This window comes from Artibeus jamaicensis, unplaced genomic scaffold (genome assembly GCF_021234435.1).
Source record: "Artibeus jamaicensis isolate MK-2021 breed Jamaican fruit bat unplaced genomic scaffold, CSHL_Jam_final scaffold_614, whole genome shotgun sequence".
Classification (NCBI taxonomy): domain Eukaryota; kingdom Metazoa; phylum Chordata; class Mammalia; order Chiroptera; family Phyllostomidae; genus Artibeus; species Artibeus jamaicensis.
In genome coordinates, this window is record NW_026522050.1 from 2,467,463 (window position 1) to 2,493,995 (window position 26,533).

At 57.4% G+C, this 26,533-nt stretch overlaps 2 protein-coding genes across 2 annotated transcripts; both read right to left on the reverse strand.

Annotated features, from left to right (window-relative positions):
• Positions 1-1,594: 1,594 nt before the first annotated feature.
• On the reverse strand, positions 1,595-5,602 carry PLAAT4 (phospholipase A and acyltransferase 4). Its single transcript, XM_053659037.1, has 6 exons — positions 5,487-5,602; positions 5,206-5,236; positions 5,005-5,113; positions 4,162-4,284; positions 2,911-3,179; positions 1,595-1,693 (listed from the first exon to the last, which is right to left on the reverse strand). Exons 1-6 carry the CDS (start codon positions 5,600-5,602, stop codon positions 1,595-1,597), a joined length of 747 nt encoding a protein of 248 aa, XP_053515012.1.
• Positions 5,603-20,565: 14,963 nt separating this feature from the next.
• LOC119045473 (phospholipase A and acyltransferase 4-like) lies at positions 20,566-26,304 on the reverse strand. The gene is made up of 4 exons (XM_037140224.2): positions 26,261-26,304; positions 24,159-24,267; positions 22,080-22,348; positions 20,566-20,863 (listed from the first exon to the last, which is right to left on the reverse strand). Exons 1-4 carry the CDS (start codon positions 26,270-26,272, stop codon positions 20,780-20,782), a joined length of 474 nt encoding a protein of 157 aa, XP_036996119.2. The 5' UTR covers positions 26,273-26,304; the 3' UTR covers positions 20,566-20,779.
• Between the last annotated feature and the right edge of the window lie 229 nt (positions 26,305-26,533).

Sequence of the window (26,533 nt, forward strand, 5' to 3'; positions counted from 1 at the left end):
AGGGTTGAACACACAGGGACCACCCTGACTGGACTTCAAAGCCCAGAAGGATGTGACAGGCACAGGGACCTGCAGTGTCACGTGATCCTTGTGGGGACAGGTGCAGGTCTCTGGGGACCTATGGGCCCAGATAGTGTCAGTGGAGATAGGCTGTGGCCCTCAGCGCTGCTGTCAGAGAAGAAACGTCTGTCCGGTGGGGGGAGAGGAGGCGTGGGGGTGGCAGGTGGTGGGGGCAGAGAAGAGCAAATGTGGGAGCAGAGAAGGAGGGGCCTGCGGGCTGTGTGGCGCTGGGGAAGGCAAGTCCTGCAGTGGCCGGGGGTCAGGGAGGGTCAGCAGGAGGGGCCTGCAAGTTGGCAAAGTGTCAGCCTGAGCCTTGAGCCTCAGTAAGGTCATGGCCAGATGGGCCCTGTGGGAAGGCCACAGTCGGTCCTGGGGAGACTGGAGGTGGGGGGGGGGAGGGACAGGAGGCAGGGGGCTGCTCAGGACCATAGAATTCAGGAAGGTGAGGACTGAGCTTCTCTGAACCAAATGACAGCGGGACATAGACCAGGAAGTGAATTCAGGAGAAACTTCCAAGGTCAACACTAGTTGTTAGGTATTGGCATTGAAGGAGGGCAAAGAGAAGCTGACCCCTGACCTCAGGTCCAGTGGCCTGGGGTGGGGGCTGCAGGGGTTTGTCATTTGTTGAGATCAGGCACGTAAAAAAGGAAAAAGAGTGAAAACTTCACAAATCAGGAAGCTTCCATTCCCTGGATGGGGGCGCTGAGAAACCGTGATGGGTGTGGAAGAGGGGCAGGCAGGGACTCACAGGACCAGCGCACATACTTCCAGCGTGGGGTGGGGGCTCTTCAGATTTCACCCGGGGGGCAGCTAGAGCATCGCCAAAAAGGGCGCCCAGAGATGAGAGAATTCCCTCTGCTAGTCACAGGTGATGAGGAGCAGGCCACTGAGTTCAAAGAGGAAAGCAGGACTTTCTCCCAGGGGGCCCCTGAGGAGGTCACTGGGGGGAGGGTCATGCCTTGTGACAGGCCTCCAGTACTGGAGTAAGGGACTCCAGGTGGCGGGAGGAGGAGAATCTCCTGGTCAGTGTTTTGCCCCCTGAAAGAAAAAGGACTGATGTCCAATGCGACCAAAGGTCAGTCTGCACAGAACCATGTGGACGGTCCTCTGAGCTCCTGCCTCAGACCAGACAGGGGCAGGGTCTCCCACCCACTGTCTCACCCGACCCTCAGGCTGTCACTGCAACTCGGACCCCAGCCCATCTCGGAGAGGATGACCTGAGACCTAGGACTGAGGAACGTCACCCAGGGCCACATGGACAGAGGTTGCTGGTGTCCCCAACAGGCACTGCACTGCTTCCTGTCTGGTTTAGAAGTCTACACAACACACAGTGGAATTCTTTTGTGAAGGAAAAGACAGATACATTTATTCATTCTGGGTCTTGGTACAATTCTTCTATCCTTCAGTCAGTGAGAGGGAAAGTGAGGGACAGAACCGGGCGCTGCCCGAGAGTCAGGGTCAGGGAGACAGCGGAGGTGGGGCCGGTCTGCTGCACGGCGGTTTGGAAGTCAGGATCCGTGGCTTCTTCAGGCTGTCACTGGTTTGGGGACCAGTTCTTCATTACAGAATATGCAAGAGCAGCAGCCGGGCCTAAGGCTCCAACCAGCCCTGCTTCCATCACGGCCTTTTCAACCTGAAAGTGAGCAGCCCGGGTCAGAGCCCACAGCCCGTCCAGGCAGGTCCTCCCTCCCGACCAAGGTGAACCCAGGGTCCTCTCCCCCGGGGATGCTGGCCCCATTGCCTGGGAAACAGGAGTGGTGACCACTTCTCAGTGGTGGGCTTGTCTGGATTTGTCCCCACAACTGGCAGGAAGGGCTGATGGAGTCCCTCGTGTGCACTCCCTGGGGGAGGCCCTGTGTTCCCGACCTGGGTGGGTGGGGAGGGGGCTTTGTGCCTGGGGTCCTGGGGCCAGGGCTCTGGGGGTCAAGGTGGGAATGGCTGTGTGGTCTGGGCTCTCCCTGGGGCCGCCCCTGCACGGGGATGCTTGTGGCAGAAGCTGAAGGGAGACCCTGGGAAACCATGGCCATGCTGTGGACTCTTCACAAGTGCATGCTGGGAACTTCTACCACCAGCCCCCCTCAGCCTTGAACTCCAGACTCACGTGTCCATCTGCTGCTCAACATGTCCACCTGGATGTCTGACTGGCCTCACACAACCCACCTCAGCATCAAGCCCTGACCTCCCTGCACACTTGCCCCTCCAGCCCCCTCTCTCACCCAGGCCCCCACCCACCCAGCCACGGGCGGCCCCAGCCTGGGGCTCTGTGGTTCAGCAGTGAAGGGCAGGGCAACTGGGGGTTGAATCCTGCTCCTGCCCCTCACTAGCTGTGTGTTTGGGGACCACAGTCTGGGAAGAGGGGGAGGGGTTAAAGCTGTGCCTAGATCTGACATAATCGTGTCCTTGAGCTGCCACCTGGGCCCACTGGCCAGGCACCTCCTGCCCCATGTTCTCTGGGGCCTGAGGACAGCTGGCCTGCCATGGTGCTGGGGGGGTCCAGAGGTCCCTGGCCACACACAGGGGCCCTGGGGGCTGCCTTTAGGGGTGTCTTACAGGTGACGGTCCCTGTAGGGACAGAGTTGGCCAGAGCCCCAGAGGTCCTCCAACCACCTCTTCTCCTGCACATGGGGAAACTGAGGCCCAGAGAGGAGGTGACCTGTCCAAAGACCTTGAGAGGATAAGACACAGATCCGAGAATGGCTCTCAGATGTCCTGCCTCCCTGCCCGAGGGGACCACCCAGAGCCTGCTTTTGCATCATTCAGGGCAACTGTTCCCTCTGGGTGCGCAGCCTGGTCGCCCCACCTGAAACACACAACCAGGAGGGAAAGGGACCACCCCCAGGAGGGTCTTACCTGCAGGCATCTGGGCTCGCCATATCTCAGTTTTGTGACAAAGTGCTCACAATTTTTGCTGGTAATATTGTATTCTATCTTCTTGCCAATCATCCTCTGGGCAGAACTGAGAATCTCCCTCACGGGCAGAGGTTTCATCTCCTCGTCCAACAAGTTGTTGACCCGGTATTCGCAGCTCCCCACCACGTCGGTCAGCAGCTCCCTTTTCACCTCCGCTGTCTTGCACAGAATGGAGCCCACGCTGCAGACGCTCACCCCCAGGTACTTGCCTGGAATCAGAGACCCTAGGATCAGGCACTGCAGGGGGTAGGGGACTACTGGGTGGGGACAGGGAGGGTAGGACCAGAAAGAAGGGCAGAGGGGACCCACTGCTGAGCTGCTGGTGTCTGTTCCTTTGCAGACGTGACTGGGGGATTCCCAGGTTTTGCTCTTTTGACTTAAGAAGCTGTGATATTTTTCGTGGTGTTCATGTTGGGGTGGCCAGTGGCTGCCTTGTGTTCTGTTACGTGAATGGTCCCCGTCTAGCTGACCAATCCCCTCCCATTAATGAGCATATTAGCTGTGCCCCAGCTCAGCCACAGTGAACATGATCAGAAACCACGTTTGTTCTTCGTTTGTCTCGGTGCCCTTGTGTGTTTCCCAAAGAGGTCAAGCGGTTGGAGTGCCCACCATGTTCCACCAACACGGCATAAGCCCCGCCCCCACCCTTCCTATTCACCCCATCTCGCCACAAGCAACTTTTTTTGTTTCCCTGGGTGAAAAAAGTCCTAAAAGTGAAGTGTTTTGCTGATGTGGAAGAAGTGAAACAAAAAATGGCAGACGCACTACAAGGCATCAAAATCAACGAGTCAAAACAGGTCCGAGCAGTGGAAGGGACGTCTCCATGGTTGTGCTGCATCAAAAAGAGAACCCTTTCAAGGTGACTGAAGTTCAAACACGTGAGAATAAATACACCTTTTCTATACATGAATTCTGATGTTTTGGACCAACCCTCGTATAATCTATATTGGACCCGAGACACATTCTCAGACCTTCCTGACAGTGCAGTGGCCAGTGGAGAGGCCCACACCAGAGCCGCCAGCTGACGGGCCCCAATTCCACCCCATTGGGTCCGGGTGTCATGCTCTGGGGGGAACCAGTGTGCCCAGCGACTGAGCGCACTCCGTTTACGGTTCCCTCTGAAGGCCAACTGTTCACACTGAGAGCCCCTCCCTTAGGAAATCCCCCCACACGTGCAGACCCAGCCCGGACCCCCGGGGGCTGCAGCAGGGCTCTCTGCTCCAAGCCTCCCAAAGTGTCGTCCTGATCGGGGGTTGCATTCACTAGTTTCCATCCACTCAGATGTTGTTACGACTCTGTCAGGGTAGATGAGAGCTACAGAAAATGGACAAGGTGCAAAGAGATTATTCTGAGAACAGACTCTGTCTGGTGACAATGCCAGTGCCCGGTGTCCAAGGTTAGGGTGACATTGCTCTTCGGGACATGGAGCCCTGGCGCTCAGTCAGCAGTCTCACTGCAGCATTTCTCTGCCGTGGACCACACGCACCCCCGCGTCCCCCACTCCCCTCTGACCTGCTGGGCCGACCTGCTGCCCCTGATCTGCAGGAGTTAAAGGAAGCGCTCAGGGGCACCCACGTGGTCTGTAAGAGAACTGTCTTAGTGAGGCGTCAGCGTGAGAGCTGCTTCTGTTGAGGACAATTAAGTCCGCACTGAGGACACCCTTTCTGTGAAATCATGTGAGTGCCCAGGACAGAGCACTGAGGAACCTTCTCCTTTATGCGACCACAGACACTCAGAGCCTTTGCTGGTCTAAGTGGCATTGGCCCTTCCTCCCTGTCCAGGTAACTGGGCACCAAGCTGGAGACCCCTGGTGCCGAAGCAGCCAACAGCACTGGAGTGCCCCCGAATGTCTTTCCCTGCCGAGTCAGGCCCTGCGGGACCCACTGGGGTGACTCAGAGGGACTTGATTGTACAGTGACTCCGCCCACTGCTCAGGGAGAAACCAACCAGGGTTTCCCATGGTGGCGTTTGGCTTTGGGTTATTCTCATTGTGTTAATGAAACTTTTGAAAAATTATACTTTCACCATCCTTACCTGGAGGAGCCAGGTGGACCACGTAGCCACCTCCCACATAGAGTGCCCAGTGCTGGAAGCCAGAACGGAAAATCTCAATCAGGTCTCCAGGACTGCGTTCGCTACTGAGCTGCAAGAGAAAACGCCAAGAAGGTTGAGACAGATTTCCAGGCCCCAGCAAAGGCCCTGCCTGGCCACCCTGCTTGGCCTGGTGCTCCTCACCTGCTGAGAGTGTGTGGAGCACCCATTTGCACTGGTTCAGAGACTGAGGCTCCGAGAGGTGGAGGGAATGCACAGAGCACCTGGCGGGAGAGCAGCTGCACCTGGTCCTCTCTGCCAGGCGTCTTCCAGTCCCCTGTGTCCCTGCCTCCCTCCCCTTTGACGTCTCCTTCCTGGGTCCCCGTGGACTGCCCAGGGAGTGGCAGTTTCCTCACTGGAGAAAACTTCAGTTCTGCTCTCCTCTGCCTGACCTCAGCAAACAGCAACCCCTCCTCAGGCCTCACCCCAGGACGCCCGCTGTGAGGCCAGGGGTCAGCTTCCCTTTGCCCTCGTTCCATGCCAATACCCAACAACCGGTGCTGACCCTGGAAGGTTCTCCTGAATTCTCGTCCTTGTTCATCTCCTCACAAATGACTCGGTTCAGGGCTCCCAGTTCCCTATTATGTGACCCTCAGGTTCTCCTGAGCAGCCCCCCGCCTCCTGTCCCTCCCCCTCCACCCCCAGTCTCCCCAAGACCCACTGTAGCCTTCCCACAGGGCCCACCTGGACATGACCTTCCTCTGGCCTCAGGGCTCAGCTGCCCCATGGGCAGCTCTCAGGCCCCTCATGCCGACTCTTCCTGAACCCCCTGGGCCCCCCTGTGCTCTGGCCTCCGAGCCACTGCCGGACCTGCCTTCCCACCAGGCGGCTCACACACGCCTCCGCCCCTCTGCCTGGGCATCTGCTTCTCTGTCCTCCTCCCCACCGGCCCCACCCTCATGCCTCCTCTCCCCCCATCGGACAGACGTCCCTCCTCTGAGAAGCTGCCCTGAAGGCCACAGCCTGGCTCAGCTGACACTGTCTGGGTCCCCAGTCCCCCGGGACCTGTACCTGTCCTCACAAGGACCATGTGGCACTCAGGTCCCTCTGCCCGTCACACCCCTCTGGGCTTTGAGCTCCAGTCAGGGTGGTCCCTGTGTGCTCCACCCTCCCTCTCTCCCTGCATCTCCAGGATCCCCCCACGGGGGGCCTGGTTTGCAGAAGGAGGGGAAGGAAGTGTGTGAGGAGGAGGAAAGCTGGGTGGTCAGAGGGGCCAGGATTTGCCAGGTCCTCCTCCCTGTGAGCCAGGGCAGGGCGGGCCCAATGCCAGCTCCATCTGGGCAGCAGGAGGGGATTTTTACTCTGAATCTAATGTGTACCTAAGGCAAGGCCGGGGCACTGTCCAGAGTAGCAAGGGACAGATAAAGGTGAGCTTGGGCCCTGTCTGGGTAAGAAAAGAGGTACCCAGGGAATCGCCCAGTTTTGTTTTCCCCCCCAATTCAGCCCCTCCCCCAGAGCAGGATGCAGACAGAAGGGCTCTGGGGTGTGCGGTGCCCCTTCCCAGAATCCCCCCATTTGCGGGAATAGCCCCAGTCCAGCGCCTCTTTCTCTCCTAAACACACAGGGGGATTCGCTCACCTCCCAGGTCCCCCCATCAGCCCGGATACCCACATAACCCCCCTGTTGGAGGCCACAGGTCCCCCCATGGTGCCAGATGAAGAGACAATGCTCATTTGCCTGAAGACCTCACAGTCCTGCCAAAGAAGAGACTTTGAATGAGCATAGTTTCATCTAAAAGCCTCCAGAGACAAGCTCTGGAGTTCACGGGCTGGGAGCAAAGGTGGGACCCTCACGGTGTGGGGGAGCTGCCTGCTGCCCAGAGCAGCTGACAGAAAGGTGCAGAGACTTACCCAGGAGCCCATGGTGCTGTGTGGTGTGTACTATTCGCCAGCTGGTTTTATATGGAAGCTGAGAATTCTACTTTTGCTTTCCTTATGCTAGTAAGAATAACTGAATACTAAATAGGTTTAATATTCTCTTAAATGGATGGATTCCAGGAATAGAGGAAGGAAGGGGGAGAGAGAGAGAGAGGGAGGGAAGCATCGCTTTGTTCTACCACATCACCGCACTCATCAGTTGGTCCTGGTGTGTATCCCGGCTGGGGATCAAACTGGCAACCGCGGTGCCTCAGGCTGACGCTCTAACAAACGAGCTACTCAGCCAGGACTAACTATGCTTTAAAGGCAGACTCGGGATGTCCCTGAATGGACAGGCCCACGATCACTTAACTCAAACCGTGGGATCACTGGGGCTTGAAGCCACAGAACAACGTGCTCAGGCCCTGCACAAGTGTCGCGACATCAGGGAGGGGAAGCGGTGGCCCACAGAGCTGTGCACCCCCAGGTGCCACATGGGCCCTGTCTGGCAGCAACTCCAGGAAGTACAGGAGACGTGGGGCAGGCCCGTTGGGTGCTGTGCTCCACGGGGAAGCTTCCAGAAAGTGGGTACCTTGGCTTCGGGGGGGCCAGGGGCTCATGGCCCTTAAAGCACGAGGCTGCGAGGCGCAGAACTCAGCTAAAAGGAGCTTCAGCAGCCTGGACGTTCCCTGTCCCTAGAAAAGGGGATGGAGGCAGGTGACAGGGTCAGTTCAGCAGCGCAGCAAGGCCATCGAAGGGGGTGCGCAGGTGTTGCGGCGGAGCTGGGCTGGGCTGGGGGAGACGGCTACCGGCTAAGCAACCAGCCAGTGGGACGCCCTCAGCTACTTCCACCTGCGGTGCATCCACTCGGCCTCACTGGGCGGCTTGACAGGCTGGAGCCGCTCTCAGCCGACGTGAACCCCTGGCCCCCGCTCCCTGGAGCAGACGGAGCCCCAGGAGCAGGGGTGCGGCACCCACAGGCTCCTCTGGCCAGTCACTGGTGACCTTTCTCATTCCTCCTTCCTCTTCTGTCAGTGTTTACTTCATGTGCTTCGTGTCTGAATAATAGGTCCGATCACCCCACATGTTAACACTCACGTGTAATACTACCTGCATGTTCTGATATGCCCTTTATAAGGGGACTCGGCCCTTCATCCTTAGTTGTCTGAGTTTCCATCACAAATGCCTGTTTGAATTTTTCCAATTGCATTTTTTGGTCAATCAAAACGGTCATGTATTTTTTCTTTATTATGTCGTTAATGCGGTGAATCACCCTGATTAATTTTAAATGTTACACCCACCTGGTATTCCTGAGATCCACCATTCCTGGGTGATGACCCAAAGTAACACTCTTTGTAAGGGGCAAATCTTGCACCCTGCTCTTTCCTTCTGCCCCTTTTTTTTCCATTTTGAACCTGGGAAGTGGCCACTCACTGATTGTCACAAAGAAGAAAAGGCAGCTCCATGGAAATGGAGGAGTCACTGTGACTCACACACAGAATAGCCAGTGCCAGGCCTGGGGCCAGGGCCAGAGGCGCCCCATGGACAGCAGACAACTATGTCTGGGGCTGTGTGTGCTGGAGGAGGCCTGTGGCCAGGACGTACCATTGGGAGGAGCAGAGCTGGTCCAGAGTGTCCTGGACACGAGATCTTTCTCGTGTTGGGCCACCTCCGCAGGTCTGCTGCTTTCCCCCCAGGCCCTAGTTAGCCAATCACCTCCCTGGCCTGTAAGGAATCAATATTTTGGCTTGGAACTGGTCCAGCCTCAATGTAGCCCTGCTGATGAACATGAGTGTCCACCCCAAATGAACATGTTAAAGCTCTAACCCCAACGTGATGGCATGTGGAGTCGGGGCCTGTGGTAGGTAATGAGTGTTGGGTGAGACCATGAGAGCGGGCCCTGCTTTGATGGGTCCTGTGCCCTCGTGTGACAGGACACCAGAGACCATGCGCCTGCTCCTCGTGTGTGCACTGAGAGAAGTCCATGTGGGACCTCGTGAGACCGTGGCTGTCTGCACGTACACACAGACTCTGACCTTGCCAACACCTTGAACTCAGACTTCCGGCCTTTGGAACTGTGAGAAAACACATTTCCATTGTTTAACCCACCTGGTCTGTGGATTTATTGCAAGCAATCAGACTAGTCCAATCCTCATGAAGAACCAGATTCTGTCACGGTGGATGAGGAGACAGATGGTACTTAGTGGTCGCCTGACCAGCCAGTCTCCCACCACCGCCTGCTCCCAGTCGGCCAAGTCCCGGATGTTATTCGGCACAAAGAGCGTCTCCTGCAGATCCAGGGGGTGTGCAGGGCGGCCTCGTTCTTTGCCGCCAGTGCTGCTGGAGGCTGCTGCAGGCCTCGGACCATGCAGAGCATCGGGGAAGACTGGGGAACAGCGAGAGAGAAGATGGAAGGGCCTGGGTCATTGGTGGCCTTGGTGCGCTGCTGAGCTGACCCCGAGTCACCTGCCAGTTGGTGACAATTGGTCCCCCTTCCTGCTGTTCAGGGTTCCCCTCCCATTCTGGCTACTTCTAAGGTGGATGTTAAGCATCAAAGATTCCAGATTTTGATGTAGTTAATTATTAACATTTGGAGAATGTAATTTATTTATTTATGTCTCAGCCCGAGGACTTTCTCGCTGCTTTTAGAGAAGAGAAGGTGGAGAGAGGTGGAGAGAGAGAGAGAGGATTGACAAGTTGGCTTCTCGTGTGCGCCTCCAGGTGGGTAGGGGACCCGTGACCCTTCGGTGTCCGGGATGACACTCCGACCCACCGAGCCCCCGGAACAGCATCTGGGTGTGACGCAGTGGTCTTCCCGAGCAGTGTCAGAGGGAGTGTGACAGTGAAGTGCGCCTCTGTGCCACGGACCCAGGCCTCCTGGAAGCACGACACCAACATCGCCCATGGCTTTGTACGTCTCCAGGAACGTCCTGTCGATGGTTCCACCGTGGGAGGGCAGCTCCCCTCCTGGAAAGGTGTCCTGTGTTCATGGCCTTGGGCACAGTCAATGTCAGAGGTTGTAAAAGGAAGAACTTAATGGGAAAATGTGTTTGTCATTTAAATTCCTTCTCCAGAGGGACTCATGTTTTTGTTCAGAGCGAGCCTCCTCTCTGTGTCTGGCACGTGGGGGACAGGGGTGGTGTCTGGGGCCCCCAAATGGGGAACTTGGGTGCCCAGGCTGTGCCTGCGTGAGCCGGGGAAGATGCTGAGAGTGGGCTGATGGGGGGACCCGGGACCCGGGGTGTGATCGAACCCCCCGCCTGCCTGCCTCAGGGGCTGCAGCAGGTCCGAGCCTTCCCAGCCCCAGTCTGTTCTCTCTGCTGTTTGCTCCAAGACAGTTTGTCTCCCCTAACAGACAACCTGCATTCCAGTTGTACCTGCTGAGTCGACAGCGCCCCTCCCATCAGCCCTGAGGTCAGGCTCCCACTTGTTCCCAGGAGGGGCCGGCGGAGGTCAAACGGAACCTCTGGGCTTGGCTATTCCTGGAAATGGTGCAGTTCTGGGCAAGTCCACTTCGCACTCCAGAGCTCGCTCATCTGCATCCGGGCTCCTGGGAAGGGCGGTACTGGGGTGGTGGACTCTGGCCAGCAGAGTCTGCGTGTTGTGGCTGAAGACCAAATCAAATGCACAGACTGCAGCAGTCTGATGCACAGGGTCATTTTTCAAGGCTTCCCGCCTCTGGCACAACCAGATCCCAGGCTCCCGGATTCCCACAGGGCCGCCTCTCAAGTCCACAGCAGGCTGAGGGCCACACAGGGGCCAGGAGGTCCGCCCACCCACACTCTCACCAGGGGATGAGCCTGGGGTCCCCAGGCAAGTAGCAGCTGGCCAGGCAGGGCCTCCGCTGGTGCCTGGGAATCTGTGCACACCTTCCTGGAGTTTTCTTTGCAGTTTTGAGAACCAAAGCCTGGAGACCTGATTGAGATTCACGCAGGTGGACTCATCCACTGGGCCCTCTACCTGGGAGATGGCTCCTCTAAGTAGGGCTGTTGAAAGTATTATTTTCAGAAGTTTCTTAACACAATGAGGACAATTCAAAGCCAAATACCACCATGGGAAACCCGAGTTTTTTGTCCCTGAGCAGCACGTGGACTCCATGCACATTCATATCCCTCTGAGTCATCCCGATGGGTCCCCCGAGTCTCGACCCAGCAAGGAAAGAGATGTGAGCTGCCTCGGTACCAGGGGTTCTCCACTGCCCGGTTGCCTGGGCAGGAGGAGGCTGATGTCACTTAAAGCAGAGAAGGCTCTGAGTGTGCTGTGTCTGTTCGTGAGGGGCGTGGGGAATTCTTATGGGAGGGGCTCTCAGTGCAAACCTCAACTTTCAGATGGAACCCTAAACTGAGTGCGCTCAGTCACTGGGCGCACTGGTTCCCCCCAGAGCATGACACCCGGGCCCAATGGGGTGGAATTGGGGCCCGTCAGCTGGCGGCTCTGGTGTGGGCCTCTCCACTGGCCACTGCACTGTCAGGAAGGTCTGAGAATGTGTGTCGGGTCCAATATCTGTCACGAAGTGACCGTGATAACCTTGACTCTGAAACTGAAAAGGACAATAGGGAGGTGCCGTGCCAACAGTCACCCTGCAGAGGGTCTGACACACTGTGGGCCCCGACGCCACGTCCATCCCTCCTCGAAACCACACGTCACCAGGATGGACACGGGACACGTGTGATATGTGATCATGGTTCACGGTGGCTCGGCTGTGGAACAGCCTGTGTGCCCAACAGAGAGTGTTGGTCAGCTAGATGGTGACCATTCACGTAGCAAAGCACAAGGCAGTCGCTGACCACCCCAACTTTATAATGTGAAAAAGGACCCACGGCTAGTGAGGTCACAACAGAGAGATGCATGAATCCCCCCAGTCACCCCTGAGAAGGGTCAGACACCAGAGCTCAATGGGGGTCCCCTGTGCCCTTCCTTCTCTTCTTAGTCTTCGCTCTCCCTCCTCCCTGTCCTCCCCCTGCAGTGTCTGGTCCTCCTGTCTCTGCTTCCAGGCGGGTCCCCAGGGTCAGGTTCCTCCAGTAGCAGTGGCCTTCTGACAGGGAAATGGGCGGTGAGAAGGGCGCTGCTGACCGGTGTGGTGGGGAAGGCTCGGCGTCCAGGCAACAACTACTGGGACCAGGTGTGCGACCAGCAGTCCGTGGGCCGGGTTCTCAGTTCTGCAGAGCGGGTGACTGGCAAGAAGTTGAAATGCCACCTTCTGAGCAGAAGTGAGACACCCTGTCACAAAACTGAGATATGGCAAGGCCTTCTGCACACAGGTAGGGCCCTCCCCATGGTGGCCCCTTTCACCCCTGGAGGTTGCTGTGGGTGTGCGCCCAGACGGAATAATTACCCTGAATGATGCAAAAGCGGGCTCTCGGGGGTCCCTGTAGCTGGGAGTCAGGATGTCTGAGAGCAGGTCTGGGGTCTGCTTCTCATCCTCTCAGGGTCTTTGACGGATTATGTCCAGAGTTCACAGCCCCCGAGACTGGGTGGGTGGGGGCCTGGGTGAGAGAGAGGGGGCTGGAGGGGCAGATGTGCAGGGAGGTCAGGATTTCATGCTGAGGTGGGTTGTGTGTGGCCAGTCAGACGTCCAGGTGGACATGTTGAGCAGCAGATGGACACGTGGCTCTGGAGTTCAAGGCTGAGGGGGGCTGGTGATAGAAGTTCCTAGCATGCACTTGTGAAGAGTCCACAGTGTGGCCATGGTTTCCCAGGGTCTCCCTTCAGCTTCTGCCACAAGCATCCCCCGCAGGGCCGGCCCCAGGGAGAGCCCAGACCACACAGCCATTCCCACCTTGACCCCCAGAGCCATGGCCCCAGGACCCCAGGCACAAAGCCCCCTCCCCACCCACCCAGGTCGGGAACACAGGGCCTCCCCCAGGGAGTGCACACGAGGGACTCCATCAGCCCTTCCTGCCAGTCGTGGGGACAAACCCAGACAAGCCCACCACTGAGAAGTGGTCACCACTCCTGTTTCCCAGGGAATGGGGCCAGCATCCCCGGGGGAGAGGACCTGGTTTGCCTGCAGGAGGGGAACTGAGAGGCCAGGCCCCTGGGGAGGCAGGAGAGGGAGGCCTCCAGTCCCTTGGGCAGGAGGGAGGACCTGCCTGGACGGGCTGTGGGCTCTGACCCGGGCTGCTCACTTTCAGGTTGAAAAGGCCGTGATGGGAGCAGGGCTGGCTGGAGCCTTAGGTACAATTGCTACTCTTGCATATTCTGTAATGAAGAACTGATCCCCAAACCAGTGACAGCCTGAAGAAGCCACAGATCCTGGGCCCACCTGGCCATGACCTTACTGAGGCTCAGGGCTTAGGCTGACACTTTGCCAACTTGCAGGCCCCTCCTGCTGACCCTCCCTGACCCCCGGCCACTGCAGGACTTGCCTTCCCCACACACAGCCCGCAGGCCCCTCCTTCTTGGCTCCCACATCTGCTCTTCTCTGTCCCCACCACCTGCCCCACCCCCACGCCTCTTCTCCCCCCATCAGACAGACGTCCCTCCTCTGAGAAGCTGCCCTGAAGGCCACAGCCTGGCTCAGCCCACACTGTCTGGGTCCCCAGGCCCTGGGATCTGCACCCGTCGCCACAAGGACCATGTGGCACTACAAGTCCCTCTGCCTGTCACACCCTTCTGGGCTTTGAGCTTCAGTCAGGGAGGTCCCTGTGTGCTGGCCCCTCCCTCCCTGCATCTCCAGGATCCACCAGGGGCCTGGTTTGCAGGAGGAGGGAAGGAACTCAGTGAAGATTAAAGCTGGGCGGTCAGAGGGGCCAGGATTTCCCGGCTCCTCCTCTCTGTGCACTGGGCTGGGCAGGCCCAGCGCGGCTCCATCTGGGGAGCAGGAGGGGATTTCTCACTTGGAAATTAAATATCTAACTCAGGCCAGGCCTGGACTCTGTCCCCAGATTGTGGGGACAGAAGATGACCAGCTTGGACTCTGGATAAGAAATGGTTACCAGGCAACAGAGCCTGCAATTGTATTTCCCCAGCATGTAGAGACCTGTTTTGTTTGAACTTGGCAAATGTGACTCAGCCCTGTATCGAAAGCCGACAGGAGCGAAGTGGTGGGCAGGACCAGACCCTCAGACCAGGTTTTCCCGTGGGCACCAGGCCCAGAAAACGCATCCAGACTGTTTGGCTCTTGCTCTCACTACAACTCCCTCGCCCTGGTCTGAAACAGTAGATGTTTGTTGCCCATGTTCAAGGTAATTTCCAAAGCCTGTGTGAATTTTCCCAAGGACCGAGCTCATCAGCTCGCCACCTTCCCCTTCTGCAGGTGTTATTTTGGTTTCCTTGATTGTGGCTAAAATGTACACGACAACATGCTATGTCGTAGATAATAAGTCCTTCTCTGATGTAAGACCCGAGATAAACAATAAAAGCCGTCCAGGGAAGGGTCAGTGCACTGTCCCCTAGAGAGAGTGGCTGAAGGACTCTCCTCTGGAGAGACTGCCGTACTGTCCCTTTCCCCACACAGGACTGCTGCAGTCTGTGCATTTGATTTGGTCTTCAGCCACAACACGCAGACTCTGCTGGCCAGAGTCCACCACCCCAGTACGGCCCTTCCCCAGGAGCAGGGATGCAGATGAGCGAGCTCTGGAGTGCGAAGTGGACTTGCCCAGAACTGCACCATTTCCAGGAATAGCCAAGCCCAGAGGTTCCGTTTGACCTCCGCCGGCCCCTCCTGGGAACAAGTGGGAGCCTGACCTCAGGGCTGATGGGAGGGGCGCTGTCGACTCAGCAGGTACAACTGGAATGCAGGTTGTCTGTTAGGGGAGACAAACTGTCTTGGAGCAAAGAGCAGAGAGAACAGACTGGGGCTGGGAAGGCTCGGACCTGCAGCAGCCCCTGAGGCAGACAGGCCGGAGGTTCACTCACACCCCGGGTCCCGGGTCCCCCCATCAGCCCACCCTCCGCATCTTCCCCGGCTCAGGCAGGCACAGCCTGGACACCCACAGTCCCCCACATGGGGGCCCCAGACACCACCCCTGTCCCCCATGTGCCACACACAGAGAGGAGGCTCGCTCTGAACAAAAACATGAGTCCCTCTGGAGAAGGGATTTAAATGACAAACACATTTTCCCATAAAAGTCTTCCTTTTACAACCTCTGACATTGACTGTGCCCAAGGCCATGAACACAGGACGCCTTTCCAGGAGGGGAGCTGCCCTCCCACGGTGGAACCATCGACAGGACATTCCTGGAGACGCACAAAGCCATGGGCGATGTTGGTGTCGTGCTTCCAGGAGGCCTGGGTCCGTGGCACAGAGGCGCACTTCACTGTCACACTCCCTCTGACACTGCTCGGGAAGACCACTGCGTCACACCCAGATGCTGTTCCGGGGGCTCGGTGGGTCGGAGTGTCATCCCGGACACCGAAGGGTCACGGGTCCCCTACCCACCTGGAGGCGCACACGAGAAGCCAACTTGTCAATCCTCTCTCTCTCTCTCCACCTCTCTCCACCTTCTCTTCTCTAAAAGCAGCGAGAAAGTCCTCGGGCTGAGAAATAAATAAATAAATTACATTCTCCAAATGTTAATAATTAACTACATCAAAATCTGGAATCTTTGATGCTTAACATCCACCTTAGAAGTAGCCAGAATGGGAGGGGAACCCTGAACAGCAGGAAGGGGACCAATTGTCACCAACTGGCAGGTGACTCGGGGTCAGCTCAGCAGCGCACCAAGGCCACCAATGACCCAGGCCCTTCCATCTTCTCTCTCGCTGTTCCCCAGTCTTCCCCGATGCTCTGCATGGTCCGAGGCCTGCAGCAGCCTCCAGCAGCACTGGCGGCAAAGAACGAGGCCGCCCTGCACACCCCCTGGATCTGCAGGAGACGCTCTTTGTGCCGAATAACATCCGGGACTTGGCCGACTGGGAGCAGGCGGTGGTGGGAGACTGGCTGGTCAGGCGACCACTAAGTACCATCTGTCTCCTCATCCACCGTGACAGAATCTGGTTCTTCATGAGGATTGGACTAGTCTGATTGCTTGCAATAAATCCACAGACCAGGTGGGTTAAACAATGGAAATATGTTTTCTCACAGTTCCAAAGGCCGGAAGTCTGAGTTCAAGGTGTTGGCAAGGTCAGAGTCTGTGTGTACGTGCAGACAGCCACGGTCTCACGAGGTCCCGCATGGACTTCTCTCAGTGACACACGAGGAGCAGGCGCATGGTCTCTGGTGTCCTCTCACACGAGGGCACAGGACCCATCAAAGCAGGGCCCGCTCTCATGGTCTCACCCAACACTCATTACCTACCACAGGCCCCGACCCCACATGCCATCACGTTGGGGGTTAGAGCTTTAACATGTTCATTTGGGGTGGACACTCATGTTCATCAGCAGGGCTGCAATGAGGCTGGACCAGTTCCAAGCCAAAATATTGATTCCTTACAGGCCACGGAGGTGATTGGCTAACTAGGGCCTGGGGGAAAATCAGCAGACCTGCGGAGGTGGCCCAACACGAGAAAGATCTCGTGTCCAGGACACTCTGGACCAGCCCTGCTCCTCCCAATGGTACGCCCTGGCCACAGGCCTCCTCCAGCACACACAGCCCCAGACGTAGTTGTCTGCTGTCCATGGGCGCCTCTGGCCCTGGCCCCAGGCTTGGCACTGGCTATTCTGTGTGCGAGTCACAGTGACTCCTCCATTTCCATGGAGCTGCCTTTTCTTCTTTGTGACAATCAGTGAGTGGCCACTTCCCAGGTTCAAAATGGAAAAAAAAGGGGCAGAAGGAAAGAGCAGGGTGCAAGATTTGCCCCTTACAAAGAGTGTTACTTGGGTCATCACCCAGGAATGGTGGATCTCAGGAATACCAGGTGGGTGTAACATTTAAAATTAATCAGGGTGATTCACCGCATTAACGACATAATAAAGAAAAAATACATGACCGTTTTGATTGACCAAAAAATGCAATTGGAAAAATTCAAACAGGCATTTGTGATGGAAACTCAGACAACTAAGAACGAAGGGCCGAGTCCCCTTATAAAGGGCACATCAGAACATGCAGGTAGTATTACACGTGAGTGTTAACATGTGGGGTGATCAGACCTATTATTCAGACACGAAGCACATGAAGTAAACACTGACAGAAGAGGAAGGAGGAATGAGAAAGGTCACCAGTGACTGGCCAGAGGAGCCTGTGGGTGCCGCACCCCTGCTCCTGGGGCTCCGTCTGCTCCAGGGAGCGGGGGCCAGGGCTTCACGTCGGCTGAGAGCGGCTCCAGCCTGTCAAGCCGCCCATTGAGGCCGTGTGGATGCACCGCAGGTGGAAGTAGCTGAGGGCATCCCACTGGCTGGTTGCTTAGCCGGTAGCCGTCTCCCCCAGCCAGGCCCAGCTCCAAGGCAACAGCTGCGCACCCCCTTCACTCACCTGCACCCAGGCCACGAAGTCCTGCTCTTCATTGGGCAGCACGAGCCCCTCCACAGATCCAGCTGCCGCACCGTGAGTGGTCTGAGTCTGCCAGGGAAGCCCCGTCCCCTTTGCCCGTCAGTGGTTTGCAATGGAAATGGGACCCAGTTCATGAGGGGGAAGAAGGGGAGCCAGAGAGCAGAGGATGAGGGGAAAGGCTTTTCTCATTTCAAAAAAAGAGGCAAATGATGAAAAACATCTTTGTTTAGTGCTTTTGAACATTTCCAGTTGAAAATGTGTCCCTTGTGGCTGCTGTGACCAGAGTGACCACCACAGCAGACACAGGAACAACGAGGTGGAGAAGCCGGGTCTTCGGTGGCCTTGCTGGGCTGCTGAACTGACCCTGTCACCTGCCTCCGTCCCCCTGTTCCAGGGACAGGGAACATCCAGGCTGCTGAGCCCCCTTTAGCTGAGTTCTTCTTCTCACAGCGCCGTGCTTCCATGAGCCCCCGGGCCCCGCGAGGCAAGGCACCCACTTCTGGAGGTCTTGTCCAGAAAGGGGCAGGAGCGCCCCTGGTGTGCACCACACTGTGTGTCCCGTGTTTCCGAAGGTGTGTATAAGACAATGTCAATCGGGGTGGATTGGGGTTGACCGCTCTGTGCCTGGAGACACCTTTTCTTTTGAGACAGAAACTGTGGCCCAGGATTCTAGCTGGAAGGGTCTTGGGTTTCTCTGGCAGAAGTGCGGGCTCCCCGGCGACTCTGGCTGCTTTCAAGGTGGATTTCAAGCACCAGCGCTTCCATGTTCTGATGCTGGTAATATTAGCATTTCCATTTAGAACAGTGTCCTTTTTTCAAATAGTGGTCTTTTTGAGCAAAGTCAGGAGAAATCTGAGAATGAAATTTTCAACTTGGGATAAAACCTGTCCCAACAGGAAGAGAACCCCACACACCACCATGGCCTCTGTCAGTCCCGGCACCTGTCAGCCGCTCTGCACGGTGGGCAGCTCCCGTCCAGTGAGGCCCCCTGTGCTCCCAGTCCCGTGAACTCCAGAGCGCATCTTTGGGGGCTTTTAGAGAAAACTGAGCTGTTTCAAAGTCTCTTTTTTGGCAGGACTGTGAGATCTTCAGGCAAATGAGCCTTGTCTCTTCATCTGGCGCCGTGGGGGGACCTGGGGCCCCCAGGTGGGGGGCCATGTGGGTGTCTGGGCTGTGCCTGCCTGAGCTGAAGAAGCTGAGGGTGGGCTGATGGGCTTGGGGGGACCCGGGACCTGGGAGGTGAGGGAACCCGCGGCCTGTCTGCCTCAGCTGCTACTGCAGTTTTGTGCCTTCTCAGCCCTGGTCTGTTCTCTCTCCTCTTTCCTCCAAGAAGACATCTGTCCTGCTTGATAACACACACTGGAATTTGTCACGCTGACTGGAGAGCTGCCCTCCCAGCAGCCCCCGGGTCAGGACTCACACACGTCCCCAGGAGAGGGAGGCAGACCTCTGCGTGTGCAGCAGGAAAGGAGAAGCCGGACTCGGGCTATTCCTGGAAATGGGGTGATTCTGGGAAGGCCCACAGCACACTCAGGTCCATCCCTGCCTCTGAGGAAGCCTTCACTGCAGCCAAAAATAATGTGCGCTGTTCCCTGGTAACCCTTTTCTTATCTAGGCAGGGCCCAAGCTCACCTTCATCTGTCCCCTGCTACTGTGGTCAGTATTCAGGCCTGGTCTTACTTAGACATTCAGTTTCAGAGTCAAAAATCCCCTAGTTTTCCCCAGATAGAGCCAGTGCCCGGCCGGCCCTGCCCTGGCTCACAGACAGGAAGAGCTGAGAAATCCTGGCCCCGATGACCGTCCAGCTTTTGTCTTCCTCACACACTTTCTTCCCTCCTCCTGCAAACCAGGCCCCTAGGGGATCCTGGACATGCAGGGAGGGAGGGTTGAACACACAGGGACCTCCCTGACTGGACTTCAAAGCCCAGAAGGATGTGACAGGCACAGGGACCTGCAGTGTCACGTGATCCTTGTGGGGACAGGTGCAGGTCTCTGGGGACCTATGGGCCCAGACAGTGTCAGCGGAGATAGGCTGTGGCCCTCAGCGCTGCTGTCAGAGAAGAAACGTCTGTCCGGTGGGGGGAGAGGAGGCGTGGGGGTGGCAGGTGGTGGGGGCAGAGAAGAGCAAATGTGGGAGCAGAGAAGGAGGGGCCTGCGGGCTGTGTGTGGGGAAGGCAAGTCCTGCAGTGGCCGGGGGTCAGGGAGGGTCAGCAGGAGGGGCCTGCAAGTTGGCGAAGTCTCAGCCTGAGCCTTGAGCCTCAGTAAGGTCATGGCCAAATGGGCCCTGTGGGAAGCCCACAGTGGGTCCTGGGGAGACTGGAGGTGGGGGGGGAGGGGGGACAGGAGGCAGGGGGCTGCTCAGGACCATAGAATTCAGGAAGGCGAGAACTGAGCTTCTCTGAACCAAATGACAGCGGGACATAGACCAGGAAGTGAATTCAGGAGAAACTTCCAAGGTCAACACTAGTTGTTAGGTATTGGCATTGAAGGAGGGCAAAGAGAAGCTGACCCCTGACCTCAGGTCCAGTGGCCTGGGGTGGGGGCTGCAGGGCTTTGTCATTTGTTGAGATCAGGCACGTAAAAAAGGAGAAAGAGTGAAACCTTCACAAATCAGGAAGCTTCCATTGCCTGGATGGGGGCGCTGAGAAACCGTGATGGGGTGTGGAAGAGGGGCAGGCAGGGAGCCACAGGACCAGCGCAGATGCTTCCAGCGTGGGGTGGGGGCTCTTCAGATTTCACCCGGGGGGCAGCTAGAGCATCAGCAAGGGGGGCGCCCAGAGATGAGCGAATTCCCTCTGCTAGTCACACGTGATGAGGAGCAGGCCACTGAGTTCAAAGAGGAAAGCAGGACTTTCTCCCAGGGGGGTCCCTGAGGAGGTCACTGGGGGGAGGGTCATGCCTTGTGACAGGCCTCCAGTACTGGAGTAAGGGACTCCAGGTGGCGGGAGGAGGAGAATCTCTTGGTCAGTGTTTGCCCCCTGAAAGAAAAAGGACTGATGTCCAATGCGACCAAAGGTCAGTATGCACAGAACCATGTGGACGGTCCTCTGAGCTCCTGCCTCAGACCAGACAGGGGCAGGGTCTCCCACCCACTGTCTCACCCGACCCTCAGGCTGTCGCTGCGACTCGGACCCCGGCCCATCCCGGAGAGGAGGACCTGAGACCTAGGACTGAGGAACGTCACCCAGGGCCACATGGCCAGAACTTGCTGGTGTCCCCAACAGGCACTGCACTGCTTCCTGTCTGGTTTAGAAATCTACACAACACACAGTGGAATTCCTTTGTGAAGGGAAAGACAGATACATTTATTCATTCTGGGTCTTGGAACAATTCTTCCATCCTTCAGTCAGTGAGAGGGAAAGTGAGGGACAGAACTGGGCACTGCCCGAGAGCCAGGGTCAGGGAAAAAGCGGAGGTGGGGCCGGTCGGCTGCACAGCGGAGTCAAAGGCAGGATTCTGTGGCTTCTTCAGGCTGTCACTGGTTTGGGGATCAGTTCTTCATTACAGAATATGCAAGAGTAGCAATTGCACCTAAGGCTCCAGCCAGCCCTGCTCCCATCACGGCCTTTTCAACCTGAAAGTGAGCAGCCCGGGTCAGAGCCCACAGCCCGTCCAGGCAGGTCCTCCCTCCTGCCCAAGGTGAACCCAGGGTCCTCTCCCCCGGGGATGCTGGCCCCATTGCCTGGGAAACGGGAGTGGTGACCACTTCTCAGTGGTGGGCTTGTCTGGGTTTGTCCCCACAACTGGCAGGAAGGGCTGATGGAGTCCCTTGTGTGCACTCCCTGGGGGAGGCCCTGTGTTCCCGACCTGGGTGGGTGGGGAGGGGGCTTTGTGCCTGGGGTCCTGGGGCCAGGGCTCTGGGGGTCAAGGTGGGAATGGCTGTGTGGTCTGGGCTCTCCCTGGGGCCGGCCCTGCACGGGGATGCTTGTGGCAGAAGCTGAAGGGAGACCCTGGGAAACCATGGCCACACTGTGGACTCTTCACAAGTACATGCTGGGAACTTCTATCACTAGCCCCCCTCAGCCTTGAACTCCAGACCCATGTGTCCATCTGCTGCTCAACATGTCCACCTGGAGGTCTGACTGGCCACACACACCCCACCTAGGCATGAAACCCTGAGCTCCCTGCACACTTGCCCCTCCAGCCCCCTCTCTCACCCAGGCCCCACCCACCCAGCCATGGAAGGCCCCAGCCTGGGGCCCTGTGGTTCAGCAGTGAAGAGCAGGGCAACTGGGGGTTGAATCCTGCTCCTGCCCCTCACTAGCTGTGTGTTTGGGGACAACAGTCTGGGAAGAGGGGGAGGGGTTAAAGCTGTACCCAGATCTGACATAATCGTGTCCTTGAGCTGGCACCTGGGCCCACTGGCCAGGCACCTCCTGCCCCATGTTCTCTGGGGCCTGAGGACAGCTGGCCTGCCATGGTGCTGGGGGGCCCAGATATTCCCTGGCCACACACAGGGGCCCTGGGGGCTGCCTTTAGGGCTGTCTTACAGGTGAGGGTCCCTGTAGGGACAGAGTTGGCCAGAGCCCCAGAGGTCCTCCAACCACCTCTTCCCCTGCACATGGGGAAACTGAGGCCCAGAGAGGAGGTGACCTGTCCAAAGACCTTGAGAGGATAAGACACAGATCCGAGAATGGCTCTCAGATGTCCTGCCTCCCTGCCCGAGGGGACCACCCAGAGCCTGCTTTTGCATCATTCAGGGCAACTGTTCCCTCTGGGTGCGCAGCCTGGTCGCCCCACCTGAAGCACACAACCAGGAGGGAAAGGGACCACCCCCGGGAGGGTCTTACCTGCAGGCATCTGGGCTCGCCATATCTCAGTTGTGTGACAAAGTGCTCACAATTTTTGCTGGTAATACCGTATTCCATCTTCTTGCCAATCATGCTCTCGGCAGAACTGAGAATCTCCCTCACGGGCAGAGGTTTCATCTCCTCCTCCAACAAGTTGTTGACCCGGTATTTGCAGTTCCCCACCACGTCGGTCAGCAGCTCCCTTTTCACCTCCGCTGTCTTGCCAAGAACGGAGCCCAGGCTGGAGATGCCCGCACCCGGGTACCCACCTGGAATCAGAGACCCTAGGATCAGGCGCTGCAGGGGGTGGGGGACTACTGGGTGGGGACAGGGAGGGTAGGACCAGAAAGAAGGGCAGAGGGGACCCACTGCTGAGCTGGTGGTGTCTGTCCCTTCGCAGACATGACTGGGGGATTCCTGGGTTTTGCTCTTTTGGCTTAACAAGCTGTGATATTTTTCATGGTGTTCATGTTGGGGTGGCCAGTGGCTGCCTTGTGTTCTGTTACGTGAATGGTCCCCGTCTAGCTGACCAATCCCCTCCCGTTAATGAGCATATTAGCTGTGCCCCGGCTCAGCCACAGTGAACATGATCAGAAACCACGTTTGTTCTTCGTTTGTCTCGGTGCCCTTGTGTGTTTCCCAAAGAGGTCAAGCGGTTGGAGTGCCCACCGTGTTCCACCAACACGGCATAAGCCCTGCCCCCACCCTTCCTATTCACCCCATCTCGCCACAAGCAACTTTTTTTGTTTCCCTGGGTGAAAAAAGTCCTAAAAGTGAAGTGTTTTGCTGATGTGGAAGAAGTGAAACAAAAAATGGCAGACGCACTACAAGGCATCAAAATCAACGAGTCAAAACAGGTCTGAGCAGTGGAAGGGACGTCCCCATGGTTGTGCTGCATCAAAAAGAGAACCCTTTCAAGGTGACTGAAGTTTAAACACGTAAGAATAAATACATCTTTTCTACACATGAATTCTGATGTTTTGGACCAACCCTCGTATAATCTATATTGGACCCGAGACACATTCCCAGACCTTCCTGACAGTGCAGTGGCCAGTGGAGAGGCTCACACCAGAGCCGCCAGCTGACGGGCCCCAATTCCACCCCATTGGGCCCGGGTGTCATGCTCTGGGGGGAACCAGTGCGCCCAGCGACTGAGCGCACTCCGTTTACGGTTCCCTCTGAAGGCCAACTGTTCACACTGAGAGCCCCTCCCTTAGGAAATCCCCCCACACGTGCAGACCCAGCCCGGACCCCCGGGGGCTGCAGCAGGGCTCTCTGCTCCAAGCCTCCCAAAGTGTCATCCTGATCGGGGGTTGCATTCACTAGGTTCCATCAACTCAGACGTTGTTACGACTCTGTCAGGGTAGATGAGAGCTACAGAAAATGGACAAGGTGCAAAGAGATTATTCTGAGAACAGGCTCTGTCTGGTGACAATGCCAGTGCCCGGTGTCCAAGGTTAGGGTGAGATTGCTCTTCGGGACATGGAGCCCTGGCGCTCAGTCAGCAGTCTCACTGCAGCATTTCTCTGCCGTGGACGACACGCACCCCCGCGTCCCCCACTCCCCTCTGACCTGCTGCCCCTGATCTGCAGGAGTTAAAGGAAGCGCTCAGGGGCACCCACGGGTGTCTGTAAGAGAACTGTCTTAGTGAGGCGTCAGCGTGAGAGCTGCTTCTGTTGAGGACAATGAAGTCCGCACTGAGGACACCGTTTCTGTGAAATCACGTGAGTGCCCAGGACAGAGCACTGAGGAACCTTCTCCTTTATGCGACCACAGACACTCAGAGCCTTTGCTGGTCTAAGTGGCATCGGCCCCCCCCCCCATCCAGGTAACTGGGCACCAAGCTGGAGACACCCTGGCGCTGAAGCAGCCAACGGCACTGGGGCGGCCGGAACGTCCTTCCCTGCCGAGTCAGGCCCTGTGGGACCCACTGGGGTGACTCAGAGGGACTTGATTGTATAGTGACTCCACCCATTGCTCAGGGAGAAACCAACCAGGGTTTCCCACGGTGGCGTTTGGCTTTGGGTTATTCTCATTATGTTAATGAAACTTTTGAAAATTATACTTTCACAGCCCTACCTGGAGGAGCCAGGTGGACCACGTAGCCATCTCCCACATAGAGCGCCCAGTGCTGGAAGCCAGGACGGAAAATCTCAATCAGGTCTCCAGGACTGCATTCGCTACTGAGCTGCAAGAGAAAACGCCAGGAAGGTTGAGACAGATTTCCAGGCCCCAGCAAAGGCCCTGCCTGGCCACCCTGCTTGGCCCGAGGACCCCTTGCTGGTGCTTGTCACCTGCTGAGAGTGTGTGGAGCACCCATTTGCACTGGTTCAGAGACTGAGGCTCCGAGAGGTGGAGGGAATGCACAGAGCACCTGGCGGGAGAGCAGCTGCACCTGGTCCTCTCTGCCAGGCATCTTCCAGTCCCCTGTGTCCCTGCCTCCCTCCCCTTTGACGTCTCCCTTCCTGGGCCCCCGTGGACTGCCCAGGGAGTGGCAGTTTCCTCACTGGAGAAAACTTCAGTTCTGCTCTCCTCTGCCTGACCTCAGCAAACAGCAACCCCTCCTCAGGCCTCACCCCAGGACGCCCGCTGTGAGGCCAGGGTCAGCTTCCCTTTGCCCTCGTTCCATGCCAGTACCCAACAACTGGTGCTGACCCTGGAAGGTTCTCCTGAATTCTCGTCCTTGTTCATCTCCTCACAAATGACTCGGTTCAGGCCTCCCAGTTCCCTATTATGTGACCCTCAGGTTCTCCTGAGCAGCCCCCCGCCTCCTGTCCCTACCCCTCCACCCCCAGTCTCCCCAAGACCCACTGTGGCCTTCCCACAGGGCCCACCTGGACATGACCTTCCTCTGGCCTCAGGGCTCAGCTGCCCCATGGGCAGCTCTCAGGCCCCTCATGCCGACTCTTCCTGAACCCCCTGGGCCCCCCTGTGCTCTGGCCTCCAAGCCACTGCTGGACCTGCCTTCCCACCAGGCGGCTCACACACGCCTCCACCCCTCTGCCTGGGCATCTGCTTCTCTGTCCTCCTCCCCACCGGCCCCACCCCATGCCTCCTCTCCCCCCACGGGACAGACGTCCCTCCTCTGAGAAGCTGCCCTGAAGGCCATAGCCTGGCTCAGCTGACACTGTCTGGGTCCCCAGGCCCCCGGGACCTGCACCTGTCCTCACAAGGACCATGTGGCACTCAGGTCCCTCTGCCCGTCACACCCCTCTGGGCTTTGAGCTCCAGTCAGGGTGGTCCCTGTGTGCTCCACCCTCCCTCTCTCCCTGCATCTCCGGGATCCCCCACGGGGGCCTGGTTTGCAGAAGGAGGGAAGGAAGTGTGTGAGGAGGAGGAAAGCTGGGTGGTCAGAGGGGCCAGGATTTGCCAGGTCCTCCTCCCTGTGAGCCAGGGCAGGGCGGGCCCAACGCCAGCTCCATCTGGGCAGCAGGAGGGGATTTTTACTCTGAATCTAATGTGTACCTAAGGCAAGGCCGGGGCACTGTCCAGAGTAGCAAGGGACAGATAAAGGTGAGCTTGGGCCTTGTCTGGGTAAGAAAAGAGGTACCCAGGGAATCGCCCAGTTTTGTTTTTCCCCCAATTCAGCCCCTCCCCCAGAGCAGGATGCAGACAGAAGGGCTCTGTGGTGTGCGGTGCCCCTTCCCAGAATCCCCCCATTTGCGGGAATAGCCCCAGTCCAGCGCCTCTTTCTCTCCTAAACACACAGGGAGCTCGGCCTGCCCCTTCAGGGGAGTGCGTGAGTCTGGACCCCGGGGAGGTGGGAGGGGAGCTCTGCACTCAGCACACAACATCCGAGTGCTCGGTGTCAGGCAGGCAAGTTGTGTTGGAGCAAAGAGGGGAGAGCGCAGGCTGGGGCTGAGAGGGCAGGGACCTGCAGCAGCAGCTGAGGCAGACAGGCCGGGGATTCGCTCACCTCCCAGGTCCCCCCATCAGCCCAGACACCCACATAACCCCCCAGTTGGAGGCCACAGGTCCCCCATGGTGCCAGATGAAGAGACAATGCTCATTTGCCTGAAGACCTCACAGTCCTGCCAAAAAAGAGACTTTGAAAGAGCATAGTTTCATCTAAAAGCTTCCAGAGACAAGCTCTGGAGTTCACGGGCTGGGAGCAAAGGCGGGGCCCTCATGGGGGGGAGCTGCCTGCTGCCCAGAGCAGCTGACAGAAAGGAGCAGCTTACCGAGGAGGCCATGGCGCTGTGTGGTGTGTGTGCTGCTGGCCGGCCGGTTTTATATGGAGGCTAAGAATTCTACTTTCGCTTTCCTTATGCTACTAAGAATAACCGAATACTAAATAGGTTTAATATTAGATAAGTCTCTTTAACATTTCATATAATAAGGGCGTGGTGATGATGAACTTCTTGAACTTGGCCTTATCTGAGAAGCACTTTATCTGCCCTTCCACTCTAAATGAAAGCTTTGCTGGATAGAGCAATCTTGGATGTAGATCCTTG